Raw genomic sequence first — 21,707 nt, 5'->3', positions numbered from 1 at the left:
TTAAGGGTTTTGGGTAGGGGCTGTAGTGTGATTTGTTACTGTGGTGTGTGTGTGTGCGAAGGGGATGTAGCTTGTGTGGTGGTGTTGTGTGTGTTTGTGTATCTAGTGCGCCCTTGGAGTTAGTATATTTAAGTAGAGGGTGGGAGGTGCAGGGGGGCACAGCCCCCCCATATTGTACATAGGATTGGGTTGTTTGGTTGTGGAGAGGAAGGTGTGTGTATTTGTATGTGTGTGTGGTGTGTGTGTAGTATAGAAGTCGCAATTTTGAATTTCGCGCTTCTTGGTGTTTGATGTTTTAGCCCTTCCGCATTATGGGCTCAAGATTCAGAAATTTTCAGGATTTTGAGCTTATAAAGTGAATCCCTATAGCTATATATATATATATATATATATATATATATATATATGAATATATTTATATTATTTGCATTCTGTAACTGCAGAATGATTTTGCTAGTAGTAATAGTACAGTATTTTTAGTCCCTCAAGGAAATTATTGCATGTGATTGTGTATGTGAATGTGAACTAGTGTAAGCCATGTGCAGTTACTGCTAGTAAGATGACACTACAATCCAATGAACTGAGAGTGAAGAGAGTAAAATCCTGGGAAGCTAATGGTCACAACTCTGCTCTCCAGTCTTAACACTGGGTGTCTCTGGTACTGCTCATAGCCTTAAACAGCAGTGCACATTTGTCATATGTGCTTAAGGTTGTCCCTAACATTCACTAGAGACATTGGTATAGATATTGTAAGTTAGACTTGCATAGCCCACGATATAGATTTTTGCCAAGAGATGTGTGTAATCCTTGCCGTCATAAGGTAAATATGCAGAAGTACACAGTTATTTTATTTTTTAGAGAAAGTTACAAAACAGGCAAAAGGAGTTCTGGAGCTTATATAAATATATCAGTAGTGCAGCTAACCAAATAGTGTAAATAAAACATGATCCCACATGCTGCCTGGCAGCCTATGCAGAGGATAAAGGCTATGAGCTGTTAACAAGCTACTTCCTATGGTACAGGGTTCGATTCCCTCAGCTTTCATTTGTCCGCTGTGTAACTTTGAGCAAGTCACTTAACCAGAAAGTGCTTTGGGGCAAAAGGGAATGTGGGCTAGGCTCCATACTGGTCTCATGGACTGCATGCCTAGTAACTACCTATGAAACTGTATGCTGATCTGAGGAAGGATGAGATGAGAGCCACCTTGTGTGCAAATGAAGTTCAGCCACAGAATATGGAGGCAGCCTGCTACCAGCTGAAGCCAGAGGTTGCAGTAAAAACTCATTACAGTTTTAGATGATCTCAGAATGCAACTTAACCTGTGCAACATGGAACTGGAGTTGAGATGCCTGGAGATAAAACCAGCCAGGAGGATAAAACAGATTGAGGTGCAAATGGAGTAAGAGCAGAGAGAAGTTAAAGCCACAGAAACAAAAATTACACAGAAAAAAGTATCATCATGAATTGACAATGGAACGGGAAGGGAAGAGATGAGCAGTGCCCGCATGAAAAGAGGATACTCGATCTTGTCCAGATGCAGATGAATAGCAGGGGTGAAAACTCACCCCTGGATACTAAGGTTAGTATTAAATCATTTTCACAGTATAAGGGGAGGATGATGATGTTTTTGTTTGGGTATTTGAACTTCTGCAATCAGCACCAGATGGACTAGATGTGACAGGTGAACTCCTCTACTCACAGGTAAGGTGATGTTTGCCATTAGGAAATTTAAGCACAATGACAATAACAATGACTGACTAGATTATCTGAAAGTATAAAGAATGAGTTTATCAATGATTCAGGTTAAAACCTTAAAACCTTAAAAACAGTGCCAGTAACTTCAGTACAGAACAAGAAAGTTAGTTTTATAAGTGGGTAAAAGGATGTTAGAGTACTGTTGGGAGATATTGTGATCAGGGAATGAACACTTGATACTTTGCCTGGGAATATCCAAATCTGGCTACTAGTCTGAAAACATGCCACTGCTGAAGAGAAGCTAGGAAGGAGGTGTGGAAGCAAACCAGCTGCAGTGTTTGCTGACATCCCAACTGTGTTTAATATGAAATAATTTTGATGACCTGTGCCTTGAATATATACGATTATACATAGTCAAGCACAGGGAAAAGCACATGGGAAAGGCACTGCTGGAGAGATCAAGCCAGTTCCTACACCTTCAAAAGAGGCTGGTCTTGTGGCTACTTCAAGTGAATAGCTAAGCATGAATTTGAGACACAATTATCAAAAGATACTACATTTCCTTCTGAAGGGGAATTCTGAAGTACCAAAAGAAAGAGTTCGGTCAAATGAAGCTATTGGAATTCATATCGTAGGTCTTGAGGGATGTAGTCAAGAAGACCCCAGATTCTCAAGAGCAGTGTGGTGTGTATATCATAGCAATGGGTTATTGTGCAGAGAATGGACTTCTATGGGTTTAGAAGGAGAAATGGTGCAGCAGCTGTTAGACCTAAGGACCTACCATCAGGCCCTTCTGGCCATAGCTCACAATATTCCTTTTTTCAGGCCATGTGAGCATAAAGTGCATGAAAAGGAAATTTATACTTAAATTGTTTCAACCCATTAATGAAAAATATATGAAACATTACTGCAGAAAATGTTAGCAATACTAAAATGTTGTCAAGGCACAAGGCAAAGCCAAAGCTGCTTTGGTAACTTTCCTCTTAACAATTTGAAAGAGGATCACAATGACAGTGATGACAATGACAGACTAGATTATGGGAGGTATCGGTACCCCAAGCAAAACTAGTAAGAAGTATATCTTGATAGTGGCAGACTGTACTACTAAGTACCCTGAAATGGTAGCTCTATCTTCTGATGAGGAGAAAAGGTGACAAATGTACTTCTAGGAAGAAGGATTGGCTTTCCTGAGAAATACTGGCTCATAGGAAAACTAATTTTATGTCAGGCTAGCATATCCATTCATGCAAGCATTACGAGCTAAAACTGTTATAGACTATCAGTTATCATCCACAAACCTATGGAATGGTAGAGAGGTTTGTCTCTACCTTCAAGACCATGCTCAGAGCATTTGAAAACCAGTGGGAGTGGAACAAATAGCATACAGACAGCTTCTCCAAGAGTCCACACATTTTTCATTGTTTGATGTACTTTATGGTCACAGGGTGAGGTGGCCCTAGAATTAATTTGCAAAGAGTGAGACACTGAATCTAAACCCCATAAGGAGACTGTAGTGGGTTTATGTCCTAAATTTCAGGACTAGGCTTGAGCTCATGGAGTTGGCAAAAGATCACCTAGCACACACAAAAAAAATCTGATACAACTGGACAGCTAGAGCCAGATAATGTACATTTGGGTAAAAGGTATTGATGGTTATTCCTGTTCAAGAGAACGAGCTATAGTCAGCATGGAAGAAAGGTTAGCAATGTTAATTTTGCAGTGGAGGTGAGAGATCAAAGGCAGAAATAAAAACTATACTATGTTCATTTTAATTAAGCCTTACCATAATACAGACACACTGGTATTCACATCAGCAGGAAGTTACAGGAAGAATGAGATGGGGGATTTTTTAACATCAGTGAAACTCAGTTTGGTGCATCCGTATATTAGGTAATGTAGTCACAGCAGCTGTCCCCTACCCAGTTACATGAAGTCTGACCAGTATGGCAACAGTCTGGGGTCTTATTCACTGCCAGACCAGAGTGAGCACCATGTTAACACAGGGAGTCAATAGATAATTAGGCTTCTTAAAGAATGCCATAGAAATTCAAGCAAACCATGTGGTAGGAACTGCAGGTGATGTTGGATCAATCTAGAGGTAATTTAGGGATCCAATACTTCTGGGCCTCACCAGCAGTGTTAATGACAATGAAAGATAGGAGCACCAGGTTCTATGTAGGCTAGAGAAAATGAAATAGTCATACAGAGGTAGAAGCTTGCCTTCTGCCTGGAAAAGATAACTTATCTGAGAAGTTGTGTGGCACTAAGTAACTGACTACTACTGACTTGATTGCAGATTAAAATGAAATAAAGGCAAGTACACTGTAATAATTCCAGAGTATTTAGTGAAAAGACTAGAAAATCTGAAGTAATGGTTGCAAAAAACTATTTTATTGAGCAAACTCCATACTTCCAAAAACTAGTTTTATTGAGCAACCTCAGTTGTTCAATAAAAGATTATTTTGGAACCCTTACTTCAGATTTTCCGCTCCTCTTTTTACCAAGTACTCTGGAACTATTACAGTTTGATTGCAGGTTAATCAATGTTTAGGATGAAAAACATCTCTGCAACCTCAGATCATATCTTATTAAGAGTTTGTGGATATACTTCTGCTTATATGGAAGTTACTACTATATCCAGACAAGTCTTCACAGGAACATGTTAGAAATATGAAGTGCTGAGTTAACTAGAAATGGCAAAGTTAACTATCAAAGAAAAATAATGCTAGGTGGGAATGGCAAAGGTTTCCTGCACTGGTCATCAAGTGCATAGTGGTAACATCCATTTAGAACCTTCCTAAGTATAGGGCGATAAGGCATCCAGGCATGATGGCAGAGCTCCAGTGACAGCAAAGCAAATTAAAAAAGCCCTACCAAGTCAAGGAACTGGATAGTATAACTATAGGCCATAACTATAAAAGCTTGTGGCTGACTGATTATTGAACTGTATAAAGGTAATTGCACAGAACTGGTATACTGGCATAATTTAACAGTTGGTATTAGTTATTTGAGGTGAGAATGCTTTTGGCTAGAGCTACCATAACTGATCTTATATGGCTGGCTTATTTTTAAGTATTCAGTAACTGTGACCTTGCAGTGCCAGATTGGTCTGGCTGGTGCAAGTGTGGTAGTACTTAAAAAAGAGGAGTGGTTACTGAAAAAAGTATTATTATTAGCCTCACCTGGAAATCATTGTGTGTGAGTGGGTAAATGCAATACAAAATAACCCACAGGTTCAATTACAATTGTTAAGTTAGCTCTGATAGGCACTGGGCTGAAGGTGGAATATTGGGAAGCCTGTGATTATAATTCTTTTCTCCAGCAGAAAATACAGTTGTATAATATCTTGCCAGAACAGTAAAGTACTATAGGGATCTCCCACCCAGGAAAGCCCAACGTTCAGCCAGTATACCAAAGTTTTATGATCTTGTATGCACTGTACATCACACATACGCTCCCCGTACAGGATGTAGGGCATAACAGTGACGAATGGATGCAGTTACCCAGAAGTGAATTGCTCCAGGAGAGAACAGTCTCCATAGATCAAAGAAGTCTATGCAAATCTAGAAGGAGAAAATGCAGTAGAAAAGGGGAGACCCTCAGCCAGAAGGGAATCCAAAACAAAAAAAAAATAGATCAATCATGAGGGGGTTGGAGGGAGGGAGAGAATACTGTTGTACTATGTCCTTCTATATCACTGTTGCAATATTCTTTACTATAGGAAGAGTAAAAAAGCTCAAGAAACAGAATGGGAGGTGGAACCCATACAACATGGCTCTAGCAAAACCTGCTTTGGCCCTAAAGACCACACCATTTTATAACGCTTACTGCAGGTATGCACTGAAGATCAAATAGAAGCTTAAAGGATGGAACTGTTGTCCAACCCCTTGAAGAAAGCACCAGAAGAGGATACAGTCCTAGTGGAATGAGATGTAACAGAAGTAGACAAATATTTGCCATGAAAAGAATAGCAAAAATAAATTGCTTTAGATATCTAGGTGGAGATGGTTTGTTTAGAAACAGCCAAACCCAATGTCCCGGGATTAAAGGAACAAAAAGCTAGTCAGCATTATGGATGACCTTAGTTTTATCCAAGTAGTACCAGAGTTGTCTATGCAAATTCAAGGTATGCAAGACCCTGTCACTAGCAGACTGAGGAGAATGGAAAAAGGAAGAGAGTTGTACTGACTGATTCAAGGGCAACTCATTATCTACTTTGTGCATAAAAGAAGGATTACTATGAAGGGGCACACTATTCCTGTGAAAGACAAAAAAGGAGTAATGGTCAGAAGCTTAGAAACCCTCTAAGCAGAAGTAAGAGCCAGCAACAAGGCAGTCTTCCAGATACAATGTTGCAAAGAAATGGAATCTGCAGCCTCAAAAGGAGCCTGAGTCAATTTTTTCTAAATAAAATTGTTCCAAGCAGAAGGAATTGGTTTTCTTGAAGCCCAAGATGCAGGACACATTTAAGAAATTGTTTAACCTCAAAACAAGAAGCCAAGGGCGGATGTAAGGGCAGACTAGCAGAAATGGCTGACAAATGGTCCTACACAGAAGACTAAGCCAAGCCACACTGCAGCAACTCACACAAATAGGAGAGGACCAAAGGGACCCCATTGAAAAAGGATCCTGATTACAAGCATGGCACCATACAGAAAATCTTTTCGATTTAGACATGTAACATTTTCTGGTTGCAGGTTTCCTTTCCTCCTGTAAAACCCTGAGAATGCCCTCAGAAAGGAGATGCCTACAAGGGATCAAAACCATATCACCCAAAGTGTCATTTGAAGGGTGGACATGTGAGGATGGATGAGAGACCCCTTGTCCTGTGTCTGGAGGTCCAACCAGTGAGGTAACTTGTGATTGCCCCTGGCCAGATGCATTAAGAGGGTGAACCAGTGCTGTCCAGTGGATCCAGCTGAATCTTCTGCAGGACTCTTGGAAGTGGAATCCAGCTGAATCTTCTGCAGGACTCTTGGAAGTAGTGGAAGAGGAGGGAAAGCATAAAGAATCATTCTGTTCCATGGAAAAGAAAGGGCATTTGTCTTCCACACTAGATGGCATGACACTCTGGAACAGAAGAGAGGGAGCTGCCTGTTCAGAGGGGAGGCAAAAAAAATCTACATGAGGAATACTCCACTGATGGACAATGTCCAGAAACATGTCTCTATGAAGCATCCATTTGTGAGCCTGTATACTGCCAGTATAACTAAGAGCTATCTCCCAGGCCTGAACAGCCATTCTTCAGAGAGGTAAGATTTTGTGCCTCCCTGCTTGTTGGCATACCACATCACTGTAGTGTTGTCTGTGTATACCTTCAAGGGGCCTGAGGAGAAGATGGGATGAAAAGCCTGAAGGGTCATAATCACAGCTTTCACGGGGAGGGGGGGGGGCAGAGATCCTGAACTTTCAGTTGACCACATGAAGCTCCCATCCCATGTCTGAGACATCAGTGAGCAGTTCTTGAGAAGGGACTGGAGGCTGAACGAGCAGGCCTGGGTTGAGAGCAAACTGCTGAATCCACCACTTGAATTCCTTTATCAGGCAAGGAAGTAGAGGCACACTGAAATCCAGAAGATGACAATGCTGCAGCCAAACTGACTTGAGGTACCATTGAAGCTTCTGCATATGCAGTCTGGTAAGAGGAGGGCCTGAAGAAACTCTCTTGCTGCACTGGCAATCAGAGGAAAAAGAGACTGAAAGAAGGCTGTCAATGACAAAATTTTGGAGGTGGAAGAGAGGCCAGCATTGGCACTGTCTGAGTCCTGCATCACAGAAACACATGATCCTGAGAGAGATAGTCAGGATGGACATTTGGAAATTGATAGTAAACCCTAGACATTGAAGAAGAGAGATGGTGAATTCCATATCCTCTAACTGGTGACTGGGAGAAGGTGCCTGAAACAACAGGTCATCTAGATAAGATAAAATCTGAATGCCTTAGAGCCTGCAGAAATCAATTGCAGGAGCTAAACATTTTGAAAATACCCCATGGGATAGCAGAGAGGATTAAGGATAAAGCAGATAACTGAAAATGAAAGGAAAACACAGAGAAATTTAAAAACATTGTGAAAAGAGGGTGATTAGGGATATGAAGTTAAGCATTCTTCAGATCCAAAGACCCCAGAAAAGCATGGGGTAGTAAAACAGGAAATTGGTTTTGAAGATTAAGCATCTGAAAAGAGGGGACCTTGGGAAAGCTGTTGAGCAGGGAGAGATCCATAATAGGTCTCCAAGTGCCCTCTTTTCGAGGAACCAGGTACACTCTGGAATAAAAATCCTTTCCCACTTGGGAAGGGGGAACAGGCTGAATGGTTCCTTAGTTTATCAGGGGCTCTAGAACCTCTGGAAGATTAGGAAGTTGCTGTAGAGGAGGTTCAGGAATCCCTGAAAAAGGAGGGTGAGACTTCCATACTATGAAGAAACATTGATGGATGATAAAAAAAAACAAGAGTCTGAAGTGATGAGAAGCCAATTTGGAAGACAAAGAAAAAGCTGAAGGGACAAAGGCATATGATCTAAGAGTGGAGGGTGGGGGGCAAATTGTCAAAGAGAAGCAGGCTTATCAGATAAAGGAGGCTTCTGGGCCAGAGACGTCTGAGAAACCTTAGCAGATGAGGTCCGCCTCTCACCCTTTCTGCCCTTAGAGGCCTGTTGGGGTTGCCTGTGGACAAAAGCAGATCTAGAAGGATAATTCCTCTGGAACATAGGGATAGGAGATACAAAAATATGTTTAAGGTCCTGCAAGGCTTTGCCTTTCTCTTGAAGAGACTTAAACAGGTCAGCAGCAGCAGCAGTCCCAAAAAGATGTTTATTATCCAAAGGAGCATCCAACAAGTTGGCCTTAATGTCCTCAGACAAAGACTGGAGAGGATGCCAAGAATAACACCTCATGACAGACTTTAAAAGTCACAACCCTGGAAGAGGCATCATTAGCATGATAGCTACACTTCATAGAATGGAGAATCACTTGAGAAATAGAACCTAAAACAGATAAGGCAGAATACTTGGCTTCAGAGTCAAGGAGGTCAGAAGTACCTGACAAGCCTGAGCAGTCATGGCCAAAACATATCTTGTTGTGTGGATCTGGTAATTAAAAACCCTAAAGTCCAAAGTAGAAGCAGTGCAAATCTTCTTACCAATCCTCTCCATTGCCCTACTATCCTTATTGGAAGGTAAAAGTTTTGAAGAGGGCAAGAGCTTGGAAGATTTGTAAGAGACTGACACTACAGCAGGATCATCAGGAGGACTCACATAAAAATTGACAATCATCAAGGACCTTATAGAACCTATCAGGTTTCTTAGGAGCAGGAGGCTGAGAATCAGGAGACTTGAAAGCAGTAATGAAAGTGTCGAACAAAGCAGCCAACGCAGGAGAAACTGCTGATAGTTTAGGATTATTCACCTGAAGCAACTCATAATACTTTCTCTGAATATCAGACACTTAAGAATCCCACTTAAAGAATTCCATCATCCTAGTAACTGTGTCCCCAAAGGATAATTCCTCAAAAGGAGACTCAAGGCTAACTGACTCCTCTTCATCAGAACCATAAGTCAAAGATGAAGGCATCTGTGAAGAATAGGACAAGGACCCCTCATCAGACACTGAATCCTCAAGTGAGGAATCCTGTTCCCTAAGCCATTTAGAAAGGGTAGAGGTCCAAGGAGGAGGAGGCACCAAAACCCCTTGAAGAAGCTTCAGGGCCATCATGGTAGAAAACAAGCACTGAGTAAACTTGTCATTCCCTTTCAGGATCCTTAGGATGGACCAAAACATGCTTCATCTTTTGTCTTTTCTTGGATGGGACATCAGCCCTAATAAATACCAGAGGTTCTACCCATTGGTGAGATTCGATAAGAGTACCCAAAACCTCCTCCCTGACCAATATCTGCAGAATCCCTCTAGGACCTTCAGAGATAATCAACTGCAGTTCCCCCTCAACATCTCAAGCAGACGTATCCATGCCAGCCTGCAATAGGGTCACAGCAGAGGAACCTGATATAGACTATGGATGGCCTACATAGCTGTCATATACTTCTAGAGGAACTTCTGGTGGAGGCTGGACAGCTGAAGAATCCAGCTAAGACATCTTCTTACCTAGTGTGAGTATCTCGGGGTTAATGGAGTCTGCCATGCTACCCTGGGCTAACTGTTTAAGTCATTGGTTTTCAAAATAAATGGCCAGGGAAGACAAATGGCTTCTGAGTGTCTTAGGCACAAATGCCTTACAAATACTACAACAGGTATGATCGTGGAAGCACCTAAACAACACCATTACTGTTAATGATGATCCTTATAAGGAACTTGCCCTCCACACTAACATTTACCCTTCTTGGATGACAAGAACTCCACATAAGCAAAATAAAATAAAAGACCAAAGGAAATAAAAACAACCCCAATGGGGAGCTTATTTGACAGCTAGGTACTGCAGCACAGCAACAAGACATTCAGACTGAGAGCAATAATGACATTTGGACTGGTGGCAAAAAAATTCTGGGTAACTGCATCCGTACATCACCTTTATGCCCTATGTCCTGTGTGAAGAGCAGACATGTGATGTACAGCACATGCAAGATTATAAAAGTCTTTTATATACTGGCTGAACATTGGGTTTCCTGGGCAGAAGATACCTATAGTAAAGAACACTGCAACAGTGTCACAGAAGGGCATCACTGTGAAGCTCATCTGTGTGTGGTAGGTATTGGTCATAGCCCAGGACAGCCTTGCACTTTTGCCATACACTCTTAAGGCCATCATGACTGTTACTATTTCCAGATAAAGAGAAAAGATGTTTACTACTACGTATGAATGGACAGAATATAAAATAATTACATAACTGGCAGTGGAGGGGACAATAGTTTATCTAGTATCAACATTTAGAAAGTTTTAAATAAGCAATGGTCCTAAAAATTTTTGTATGCATTTTTAGTATCCAAAATAAACCCTCTTCTGACTTTAGTTTGCATATGGGAACAAGGGTAGACAAAGCGTTTTAGGGTACTCGAGCACCTTCAAGTAATTTACAAAGTAATGATCAAGAGTTGTCTGGGGACAGGATTCAGTTCCTAGATGTTTAGCCTCACATTTGAGCCTTCCTTGAAGATTTTTAAAATGGATCCTATTAGATTCTGGACAAGGACCTGAGATAGGAGATTACTGGTGCCTTTAAATTAAGTCCACTGAATTAGCTGAGGAGATCTTTTACAAGAATCTGCAGCTGCTATGTACAGTGTTTTTAATTAAGAATACATTTCTTGGGGTCATGGCTCACTTGGTGAAAGTGTATAAAGAAAGGTGCATTCCACCACTCCTGGTGGAGTCCTCATTAGCAGAAAATATTTCAGATAGGTAGAGGTAGGCAGTAGCTCTGGGCTGAGAATGTATTGAAATGGGGCCAACATTTTGGAGTACAGCAAGATGACTGCCTGAACTATATGGGGTTATAAATGAAGCTGAAACACTGGTGGGTAGAAGTAAAGATGGAAGATTTATGGAAAGGTTGTACAGCCTTCTCAGCAGCTTAGTTTTTAGGCCTCCAACACTGTAGTCCTTCTGGCTGATACAATCACACATATTTGTTTCCTGTCAGAGAAGAGTCAGTCACATTAATGCAATCATTCAGTCAGCCTTAAGGGAGTTTTTGCTTAAACTCTAACATCTCTGTTATGTGCTAAGTGATTGGGTAGGGGTATAGAACTGGTAGAATGTGGGGGTCTCCTCCACTTCCAGAAGTGGTAAAAATAATAAAACAGAGCGGTCCATGTAACACAAACTCCATTTTAATAAAAGTTTAGCACTTTTGTCGGAAATGTTTCCAACTTCATCAGAACACTTTCCTACAACAATCATGGATTTAAATACATACAAAACGATCACATAACTTCAAAAACACGCCCTTCTTATACCAAATTTAAAAATACAGACATCTGAATATTTTATATTCAAACCTTGCCTGCTTCTACCAAAAAAATACATGTATGTATTCGTATCAGTAACTAAAATAAATTACCCACTTGAAAATAAAAAAGCAAATACAACAATGCTCTTTATACAAACACATAATGCATTTATTTTAGTAATGCATACATGCATTTTTTTAGTAGAAGCAGGCAAGGCTTGAATATAAAGTATTCAGATGTCTGTATTTTTAAATTTTGTATAAGAAGGACGTGTTTTTGAAGTCATGTGATCGTTTTGTATGTATTTAAATCCATGATTGTTGTAGGAAAGCGTTCTGATGAAGTTGGAAACATTTCTGACGAAAGCGCTAAACTTTTATTAAAGTGGAGTTTGTGTTACGTGGACCGCTCTGTTTTATTATTTTTACCAGTTTTCTTTGGTTCAGTTGTGGTCTACTTCCAGAAGTCATGTAGCACCTCAGGAAGTCACACACTCCCATCTGTCAGGAAATGGCTTATGCTGTTTCTCCAGTTTCAACCAGAGAATCTTTACTGGGATTTATGCCCTTCAACATGCCACATGTCACCACCCCTAGGCCAGGCAAGAGAGGTATAGCTTTTTTACTCCTGTCTCTGTCATCAGTGCCAGTACTATTACCGAAACCTAAATTGTCACGTTTGTCCCTGGCAAAAATTTTTTTTGGGGGGGATATTAACACAGGCAAGCAAGTGCATCAATAAATTCTAAACACAGATAACCCCCATACTGTAAAACAGTGGCACCAGCCACTTCATAAATCATGATTAGTAATGCTGTCATGAGGGGTAGGAACACGTGTACTGTGAAGCAGCCTCTATTATGGTCAGATGTTCACACATTCTAATAAACAGGATTCTGCGGTTCCATAAGATAGCTTGTATTCAGGTACATATTGAATATTTCATTTTAATTTATTTGTTTGTTAATTGGACAAGTGAAGTAGGCCCATGGCAAAATTTTTAGCCACATTCTAGATCAGAAGGCTAAGTACAAACAATTACAGTATTTGGAACAGCAAAATCAATCATCTGGAGAAAACTAACACAGAAAAAGAACAGGTAAGGCTTCACACATGCAGATCACGATTAAATCATGAGCCTATGACATGGCAGCCTTTGCAAATGACCCACCATGATATAGTGGAAGTTAATTTTTATGGGAAACAGAGAGTACACAGTGTATACAATGAACAATAAAGTTATAGCGTATGCATATCGGCAGTATTACAGTTACAATCATGTACTCTGCAAACAGGGAATATTAACGTTTTTGTGGTTTCCACAAAGGGAATGTTGATCTATTAAGTTATGCATATAGGGAAAACTAGAGGTTAAACTGTGCCACATACAGAACAGAAGTTACATTCTATACACAGGTGATGATCCAAAATGGATGCAAGAAAGATCACTGAGCAGATTTTCCTGATTACAACTCAGTTTCTAAATGATCTTATCAGTTCATCTTTGTAGCTTTAAAAAACAAACACCCCTCTGACGTTCCATCTCTCATAATTTATTATTCCTGCTTGTATTTCTTGGTAACATCTCCAGTGAGAAAACTGTAGAAATAAAACATTGTTAACTGCAGACTAGAAACATTGAGGCTATGTAAGAACACAGAAATCTTGCATTTCTATGTATCCCATATTTAAAGTTGAAGCTGTAAGCTCTAACAGTAGTTTTGTGATTTTAGCTTCTATTTACTTTCAAAATTCTCTCTTGGTGGCAGTAGAGGTAGGGAAATGTGGAAACAAGTAAGCCCACCATTTGCATTTGTAGATTCCTTTTAAGTTGAGCATTCTGCCATGTAAGAAAACTAAATGTCAAAACCTTCATTGCTTCCAGCTTTCCCTCTCCTCTCATCAAACCCAGTACATCTGCATACTCAGAGCCACAGGAGAGACAATAACAACTGTTGTGCAGTCATAGGACTTTTTGAATGTGCGTGATCATGAGAAGTTTATGAAGATATTCAATACTAATTTTGTAGTTCAATCTGATAACACAGAATATGAAGTTGTTAAATCTCGACGTTTATTCTCACTGATGGGTTTGGAGCTGATCCTCGGCTCCGACACGGCCGATAGCAAAGCTCAAGGTTTGCCAGTAGCTCGAGACCAAGCCCCTTATCCCACAATGCACTGCTGGAATTACCTCAGATCTAGTTTGCTGCGGCAAGAAAAATCTCAGTGATCCAGTTAGCTCAGACCATTTTGAAAAATCGCAAGTTTTAAAAAAAACTTTTTTCTTCTCTTTTTGAGAGATTATTCATATTTAGTGTGTGTGTGTGTTTGTTTCTTGTAAAAAAATAATAATAGTTTAAAGTAGGTTAGATTATAGTGATAGTGCCCTGTGTTGGCTTGTTTTTCTTAGTGTTGGGGCCTTTCTTAGCCCTATTTAGTTTAACAATTTCTACTTGTTCTTACTATATTGTTTAGTGTGGGCTTAGTTTATTTATTTATTTATTTAGATTTATTTATTTATATTTATTGACCGGGAGTGTCCGATTGGACGTAGGTCCATTTTCAGCGGAGGCCCGGGGAGAAAAGCTCCACAGTTAAAATAAACAGACAGTAGTTACATTGGATTACATAGTGATTAACAATTTACATAGCAATTCCTTACAACATATTTACAGATGAAGAACATAGTACATCAGTAGACAACTAGAATCTTTATCTGTGAAGTACATAACAGACGTTAACAAATGTTACATGTTAAATGTTAGTTAGCCCTGTATTTAACCTTTACAGGTTAATTTTGTGGTGTGTCTCTTATAAAATGTCGGATGAGAGAGAAAAGTCTCACCCCAAATCGGGGTTTAAGAAATGTCCAGATTGTAGACAGAAAATGTCCGTCACGGACGGACATGTCCAATGTGTTTACTGTCTGGGGGCTAAACACCTCCACGACTCCTGCAGTATTTGCCACTATTTTTCATCTAGGGTTCTCTTAGAGAGAAGGAGAAATCTCATAGATAGGGGATTGCTGCAGCATACTTTTTCTGAGGCGTTGAGTAGCCAGGAAGGTGCCAGCACTTCTTCTAAATCTTCAAAATCTTCTGATTCTAAACAATCCAAGAAGGCAAAGAGATCAGAGGGTACAAGGTCATCGGTTCCACAGTTCTCGGAACCGAGTGTCCCTTTGGTTTGGAGCCAGCTCCCAGTCTTGGAGCCGGTCTCTGAGGTTCACTCATCTCCTCTGTTCCAGTCAGCACCTTCAGTGCATTCCTCTAAGTATTCAGTCAGTCTCTCTGATATGGACATGGATCGGCTAGTGCAGAAGCTTCTAAGGGCACCAGGACTTGCTAAATTGTTGTCGGCCCCGACCACTTCGTCGGAGGCAAAGACCATTGAACTGGATTTGACTACTCCTCCTCCGAGCTGTACTGGACTCTCAGAGCTGAAGGAGCCCGAACCGATGCTTGTCGAACCTTTGGAACTGAGACCCGCACTGGTGTTATCGGTTCCATCTACTCAGATGTCTCCTGTCGGGTCCGGGGAGGATAGTTGGACCAATTTGTCGATGCCAACTCTTTCTCTCGGGGCTTCGGCTCGGATGAGCTTGGCTCCTATCTCTGGCTCGGAGCCCATGCTTTCAGTGCGGGAGGATCGGATGGTCCCTCCGGATCCGTCTACCCCTTCTTGTCAGAGCCATGGTGCTTTCGATGCCATGAGGAGAGTCCTGTCTCCTAAGACATCATTGGCACCAGTTTGGGCTTCCTTCTCCCCTCAAGCTCCTGTGTCCACTTCTACGTCTACCGGTCCCCCTAAGCGTAGAGACCTCGAGCCTCAAGTGGACCCACAGGGCATCCCCTGCTCTTCCGATACCTCCCCAGATCTCCACACTGAGGAGGTACCCAGGAAGAGACTGTGCTAGAGTAGGCACTTAGACTCCCCACAGGAGTCTTTGACATTTGACACGGACTTGGATGAGTCAGAAGGGTCCCCTAGATCCCACTCTGAGGATATCTCCTTTGCAGAGATATTAGAGATCCTTAGTCAGAGGGGTGTTGGCAGTCCAAAACCCCTACTGAGGACGAGTCAGTGCTCTTGAAGACTTTTGGGTCTCAACCTTCCACTTCTTGGGTGTCTCCGCCTTATGATGAGCTCATGGAGCTGATCTCTCGTAAGGCGTGGGAGTCACCGGAGGCCATGGAACCTGTCCCTCGGAAGCCGAATAAGTTCATCTCTGCCCCAGTGGACAAAGCCTTTTTGACCAAAGGAGTGCCTGTAGATGCCATGGTGGTAGCTGCAGCTACCAAAAAGGAAGTGTCTAAAACATCCGCATCTATCCATCCTCCTAACAGAGATTCTAGGATCATGGATACATATGGGAAACGCATGTTTAGTTCAGCGACTTTTTCTCTGCGATCGCTGAACTATTTAACCCATTTTACGAGACTGCAAAGACATCTCCTGAAAGAGCTAGGAGATACTCTCCAGGGTACGGTCGCTGCAGGGGTTGCTGACAAAGTCAACACACAGCTCGCTACCCTAAACTTGGTTGTAAACTCGTCCATGCATCTCATATCTTATGCAGTTGATGGTTAGAGTAGAGCCGCTAGTTCAGGCATTGCTCTGCGGAGACAAGCCTGGATGCGTCTCTTTTCCTTTGCAGAACCCTTTAAGCCTTCCTTTATCAACACCCTATTTGATGGCTCATCACTGTCTGAGCCTAAAGTAAAGGAAACTTTAACCAGGTGTGAGCAGGAAGGCAATTCTCTATCTGTCGTTGGAGTCCATTTTTCTACCCCTACACTGCCCTACCCCAAGGGCCCAGGGGAGGGAAAATGTGGTTCCAAATAGCACAGGGAGCCTTTCAGGATACACGTGGAGAAACCCCCTCTAGAGGCAAAGGAGGGGGTTATAACAGAAGACGCCGCCCGCGCGGCAGAGGGGGTCCACAGCAACAGGGTGACAGAGGCCAGTTCTCTGGTCAGCCCTACCAGCACTCCTGAAAGGGGGCCCAGCTGTTTGGCTCTGGAGGCAGTCGGGGGTCACTTGTCTTTGTACCCAGAAGCCTGGCTAAACATAACATCAGATACATGGGTACAAAGCATCATTTCCAGAGGATATTTCATACCGTTCTCTTCCCCACCTACTCCTGTAAGCAGAATCCCAGATGTTCCACCCAATCTCAGGGAACAAGCAATCGTAGAGGTCCAAAGATTGCTAGAAAAATGAGTCATCCAACCAGTCCCAGCAGACCAAGTTGGATTCGGAACTTACTCAAGATTCTTTTTGGTACCAAAGAAAACAGGAGACTGGAGACCTATCTTGGACCTCAGCAGACTCAACCAATTTGTAAAGAAAGAGAAGTTCCGAATGGTCACGCTTCAGTCTATTCTTCCCTTCCTAGGGAAAAGCAATTGGATGTGCTCCATAGATCTCAAGGACGCATACTATCACATAAAGATGAACAGACGCTCCAGGGGTCACCTGCGTTTCCGGCTGTGAGCCAATCATTACCAGTTTTGAGCCCTGCCCTTAGGTCTCACTACAGCCCCCAGGGTGTTCACCAAATGCATGGCAGTGGTGACGGTTCACCTGAGGCGTCTGGGATTCCAGGTGTTTCCATACCTAGATGATTGGCTCCTCACTGCTACCACTAGGCACCAATTGACTCAGGCAACACAATATACTCTGACACTCTGCCATCAATTAGGCATTACAATCAACTTTGAAAAGTCTGCCTTATTGCCATCGCAGCATACTGTTTTTATAGAAGCAGAGTTAGATACCTCAACCACCACTCTACATCTTCCAATCGAAAGAGTCTCACTTCTTCACCAACACGTCATCTCACTGGTGTCAAAGAACAAAGCTACAGCAGCAGAGGTCTTGAAGGTACTAGGGTTGATGGCAGCAGCAATCCTGGCTGTACCACTCGCAAGGATGCATATGCAAATCCTTCAATGGCTCCTCTTTGCTCAGTGGTCCTACCAAAAGCTACCGATGCACTACATGATTCTCATCACACATTCTTGCAAGAGAGCCCTTCAGTGGTGGTTGACGTCTCTTCATATTACTATCGGAAGATCCTTTGTTCTTCCCCCCCAGTATCCACTGTGACCATGGACGCTTCCCTGATAGGGTGTGGGTGGGGCATTTTCAGGGAAAGACTGCCCAAGGCACATGGACGGATCAAGAGTCACATCTGCATATCAATGTTCTGGAGTTGAGAGCGGTACTTCTGGTGTTGCAGTACTTTCAGGACTCTCTTCCTCTAGGAAGAATTGTAATTCAGATGGACAACATGTCAGTGGTCTGGTACTTGAACAAACAAGGCGGAACTAAGTCTTACCCCCTTTGTCGAGAAGCACTCAGGGTATGGCAATGGGATGTGTCGTCCCACCATTTTCTGATAGCAATGCACATCCCGGGGAAATCCAATGTGATAGCGGACAAGCTAAGCAGGGCAATACTGTTGCCTCACGAGTGGTCTCTCAACCAACAAGTTGCAGATCTGATTTTCCGCAAATGGGGCCAACCTTGCTGCGACCTCTTTGCCAGTCACATCAATACCAAATGCAGAAGCTACTTTGCCTTAATACCACCTCCGGGACATTCCTCGAGAGACGCACTCGTACACGATTGGCCTCCGGGTCTCCTATATGCATTCCCACCTATTCCAGTGATACCCAATTTTTTTATAGAAAGCAAAGTCACTGGGAAGGACAGTTATCCTCATAGATCCCTACTGGCCTCGACAGATTTGGTTCCCCTTCCTTCACCATCATCTACTGGAGGATCCATGGATCCTGGACCCAGTTCCAGACCTTCTGACACACCCGTCAGGGGACCTCCATCCTTCACTGCAGTCCCTAAAACTGACTGCTTGGCTAATCCACTTCCCTTAATTGCCAGGCTTTATTCGCTCTCAGATGATACAAGACAAATTCTTTTGTCTTCTCACAAGCCATCCACCAGGAAACTGTACCGCAGTAAGTGGAACAGGTTCTCAATTTGGGCCAATATACAGAAAATCGACCATTTCCAAGCTCCTTTATCGTCCATTTTAGAATTTTTGACAAAGATTTTTAAAGAAGGAGCAGTAGCTGCCACAGTTCAAGTCCAGTTAGCTGCCATATCAAATTTCCACCTTGGATTCAATGGGTTGAATGTTATGAGCCATAAATTATCTAAGGCTTTTCTTAAAGGTGCCTTTCACATGAGACCTCCTGTCAAAATTCCTTATTCTCCCTTGAATTTGAATTTTATGCTGTCTCAAATTATTCTCCCCCCTTTCGAACCAGCATCTTCTTGTGATCTCAAATATTTGTCCTGGAAGACTATATTTTTGGTAGCCATTACTTCTGCCTGCAGAGTGTCAGAACTTCAAGCATTATCTGTTAAGCCTCCTTACATGATTTTCCATGCTGATAGAGTATCTCTCAGAACAAACCCCTCCTTTTTGCCTAAAGTCTGTTCTGAATCCAATATCAATCAGGTCATTGAGCTGCCAGTCTTTTTTCCCAACCACTCTAACAAATTGGAATACATGCTGCACAAACTTGATGTACACAGAAAGCTCAGATTTTATCTTGACAGAACTAAGGACATTAGAAAATCAGATTAACTTTTTGTATCCTTTTCAGAAGCCAGAAAAGGTAATCCAGTGGCTAAAACAACTTTATCTAAATGGTTATCAGATTGTATATCCTTTGTTTATGCGAATGCTAGCATGCCATTGACACACAAACCTAAGGCTCATTCTACCAGAGCTGTTTCTACGTCTTCTGCCTTTCAAGCTAAATTGCCCCTTGACAATATTTGTGCTGCAGTCACTTGGTCTAAGCCTCATACCTTTATCACACATTACAAAGTAGACAAGGCTTTCAGGGACAGGTCTTCCTTTGGTTCCACGTTACTGAAAAATGTACTTCCATGAGTCACCCAAGATTGAGGGTTCTAGGGACGCTACCCATCAGTAAGAATAAACGGTGAGATTTAACAACTTCACATAAAGAAGTTATGTACTTACCATAACGTTCCATGTGAGTTGTTTATCTCTCTTTTATTCTCACGTCCCTCCCTCCTTCCCCCTCCTGGCTGACAGTTGACTTAGAGGCTAGTACCATCCTGGTTATTCAATACTTCTTCTTCCCCTTCGGGAAGTGCTTCCTTATAGAAATAAATAAAAGGGTATATATACTCGCAGCAAACAAGATCTGAGGTAATTCCAGCAGTGCAGTGGGATAAGGGGCTTGGTCTCGAGCTACTGGCAAACCTTGAGCTTTGCTATCGGCCGTGTCGGAGCAGAGGATCGGCTCCGAACCCATCAGTGAGAATAAAGACAAGATAAACAACTCACATGGAACGTTATGGTAAGTACATAACTTCTTTTTATTGTATATTACTAAAGGACTTCAGACTGCAAATCAGTAGAGGACAAAAGCAGGCAAAGTATTTCCTTTTAATTTAACATGGACGTAATGCTTTTGTTTGTGATGAGTAGAGATACTTCAGTATTGACAAATATTTGCATTTTTTCTTCTAACAACATTGAGAAAAGTTAGTCTTTGAAATGGTTTGTAAAGAAACCAACAAACACTCTCAGTATGTATCTCCTTAATATCTGAACCATCATTTCATTAAGGACACTACTGTTGCAAGAGATTTACCAAACCTTTTTGTACCTTGCAATATTTATTTAATTACCGGGACAAATCTAAAACTAGCAGAACATTAATAATGTGCCACTCTAAATCTTAGTTGAATTTTCAGTCATGGCACATCACTTAATTTTCATATGAAAAGAATTTAAACTACAACCATACATTATTTCCCACTCTATACCGTCATTTTTGTGAACCATTTTTTGGTACCACAGTATGTGAATCTAGGAAGCTTCTAGAATAATCTTAGCACCTACTTGATGATCCTATGTGTTGTGTAAATGTTCCGGGTGGACAAAGCAATTCTTCTTCTGTTCCTGCTGGACAAAATCTTCCCCTGCTACATGGAAGACCAGAAAATGAAGATCCTACAACAGACAGACATAAATCAATCAATCATGAAAAAGAATTAAGTGAAACATCAATTACACAGAGTTCTTGTATCTTTTATCCCTTAAGTAATCAAAAGCATTTCAATGTTATCTTCAAAACAAAAGCATGTTACTTCTAGAAAAAAAAAATCAAAATTACAATATTGTTTCTCTGACTCAGAAATATCTTCAATAAACATGACACATGCATGGTTGCAAATGAAAAATGTATCCCAAATAAACTTTGCTGTCATCTGGAAATTAAAATTCTTCCTACTTCACATTTTCTCCAAACACTAATCCATTCCACTTACAATTCAAAGTGGAAAGGAATGATGATGAAGCAGGGTGTAATTCAAGAAATAAGAGTGGGATTTTGGGCACAGATCCTTAAGCAGAATAAGAACAGTCATACCGATTACATTCATAAAGAAGCAGAAAGTATGCTAAGAAGTAAACCAACATGGGAATGGAGAAAGGAGATTCTGACAATAGAGATGGCTGCAATTAGGGTTACAGAGAATAGACAAGAGGAGGCTAGAATTTACTAGAGGAAGATGGCAAATGAACCAAGGTACTGAGAACAAATAATCTGAGTGGGATAGGTAATAGAATAGGAAGAGGCCAAGAAGATATTTGGATTGCAGGCTAGTGATTGCTTTCCCTATCACTGATTGATATCAGAGTATAGACAAAGGGAAAGGGATGGGGGAATCCTAAATGAGAGACCTGCACTGGTTGAGTTTTTAATTGAAACCAGAACAGAAGCTTCTGTTAAAAAAGGTAAAATTAGTAGGACACATAAAATACTGCATGATAGCTACAAGAATTAATCAGAAGACGTCAGAAAAAATTGAGAAGAGAGATCAGATATGCAATTCTCAAAGAAACAATGGGAAGACATATGTATGAATGCCAAATCTGCAGTAAAATATAGAAGATTTATGATTTTTGCTTGGAAGTGTTTGCATAGCTACTTTTATACCCCAAACAGACTCCAGAGAATTTCTCCTCAGGTAAATGGCAAATGTTGGAAGTGTGGTGGGGAAAAAGGAGGTAACTGGGAACATATGCTTTCAGAG

General features: G+C 41.5%; 1 protein-coding gene across 1 annotated transcript in view; it reads right to left on the bottom strand.

The window, feature by feature from the left end:
* The window catches only part of LOC122809546 (neurogenic locus notch homolog protein 1-like), a 2,715,638-nt gene that overhangs the window by 1,858,798 nt on the left and 835,133 nt on the right, over positions 1 to 21,707 (bottom strand). The window contains exon 9 of the mRNA XM_044081127.1: positions 20,512 to 20,622. Coding sequence (XP_043937062.1) covers positions 20,512 to 20,622 — 111 coding nt within the window. The remainder of the gene's footprint in view (positions 1 to 20,511; positions 20,623 to 21,707) is intronic.

Source organism: Protopterus annectens, chromosome 8.part0 (assembly GCF_019279795.1).
Source record: "Protopterus annectens isolate FY-2018-M chromosome 8.part0, PAN1.0, whole genome shotgun sequence".
Lineage (NCBI taxonomy): Eukaryota > Metazoa > Chordata > Ceratodontiformes > Protopteridae > Protopterus > Protopterus annectens.
Note: the sequence above shows the minus strand (reverse complement) of the source record. Positions and strands in the feature narration are given on the sequence as shown.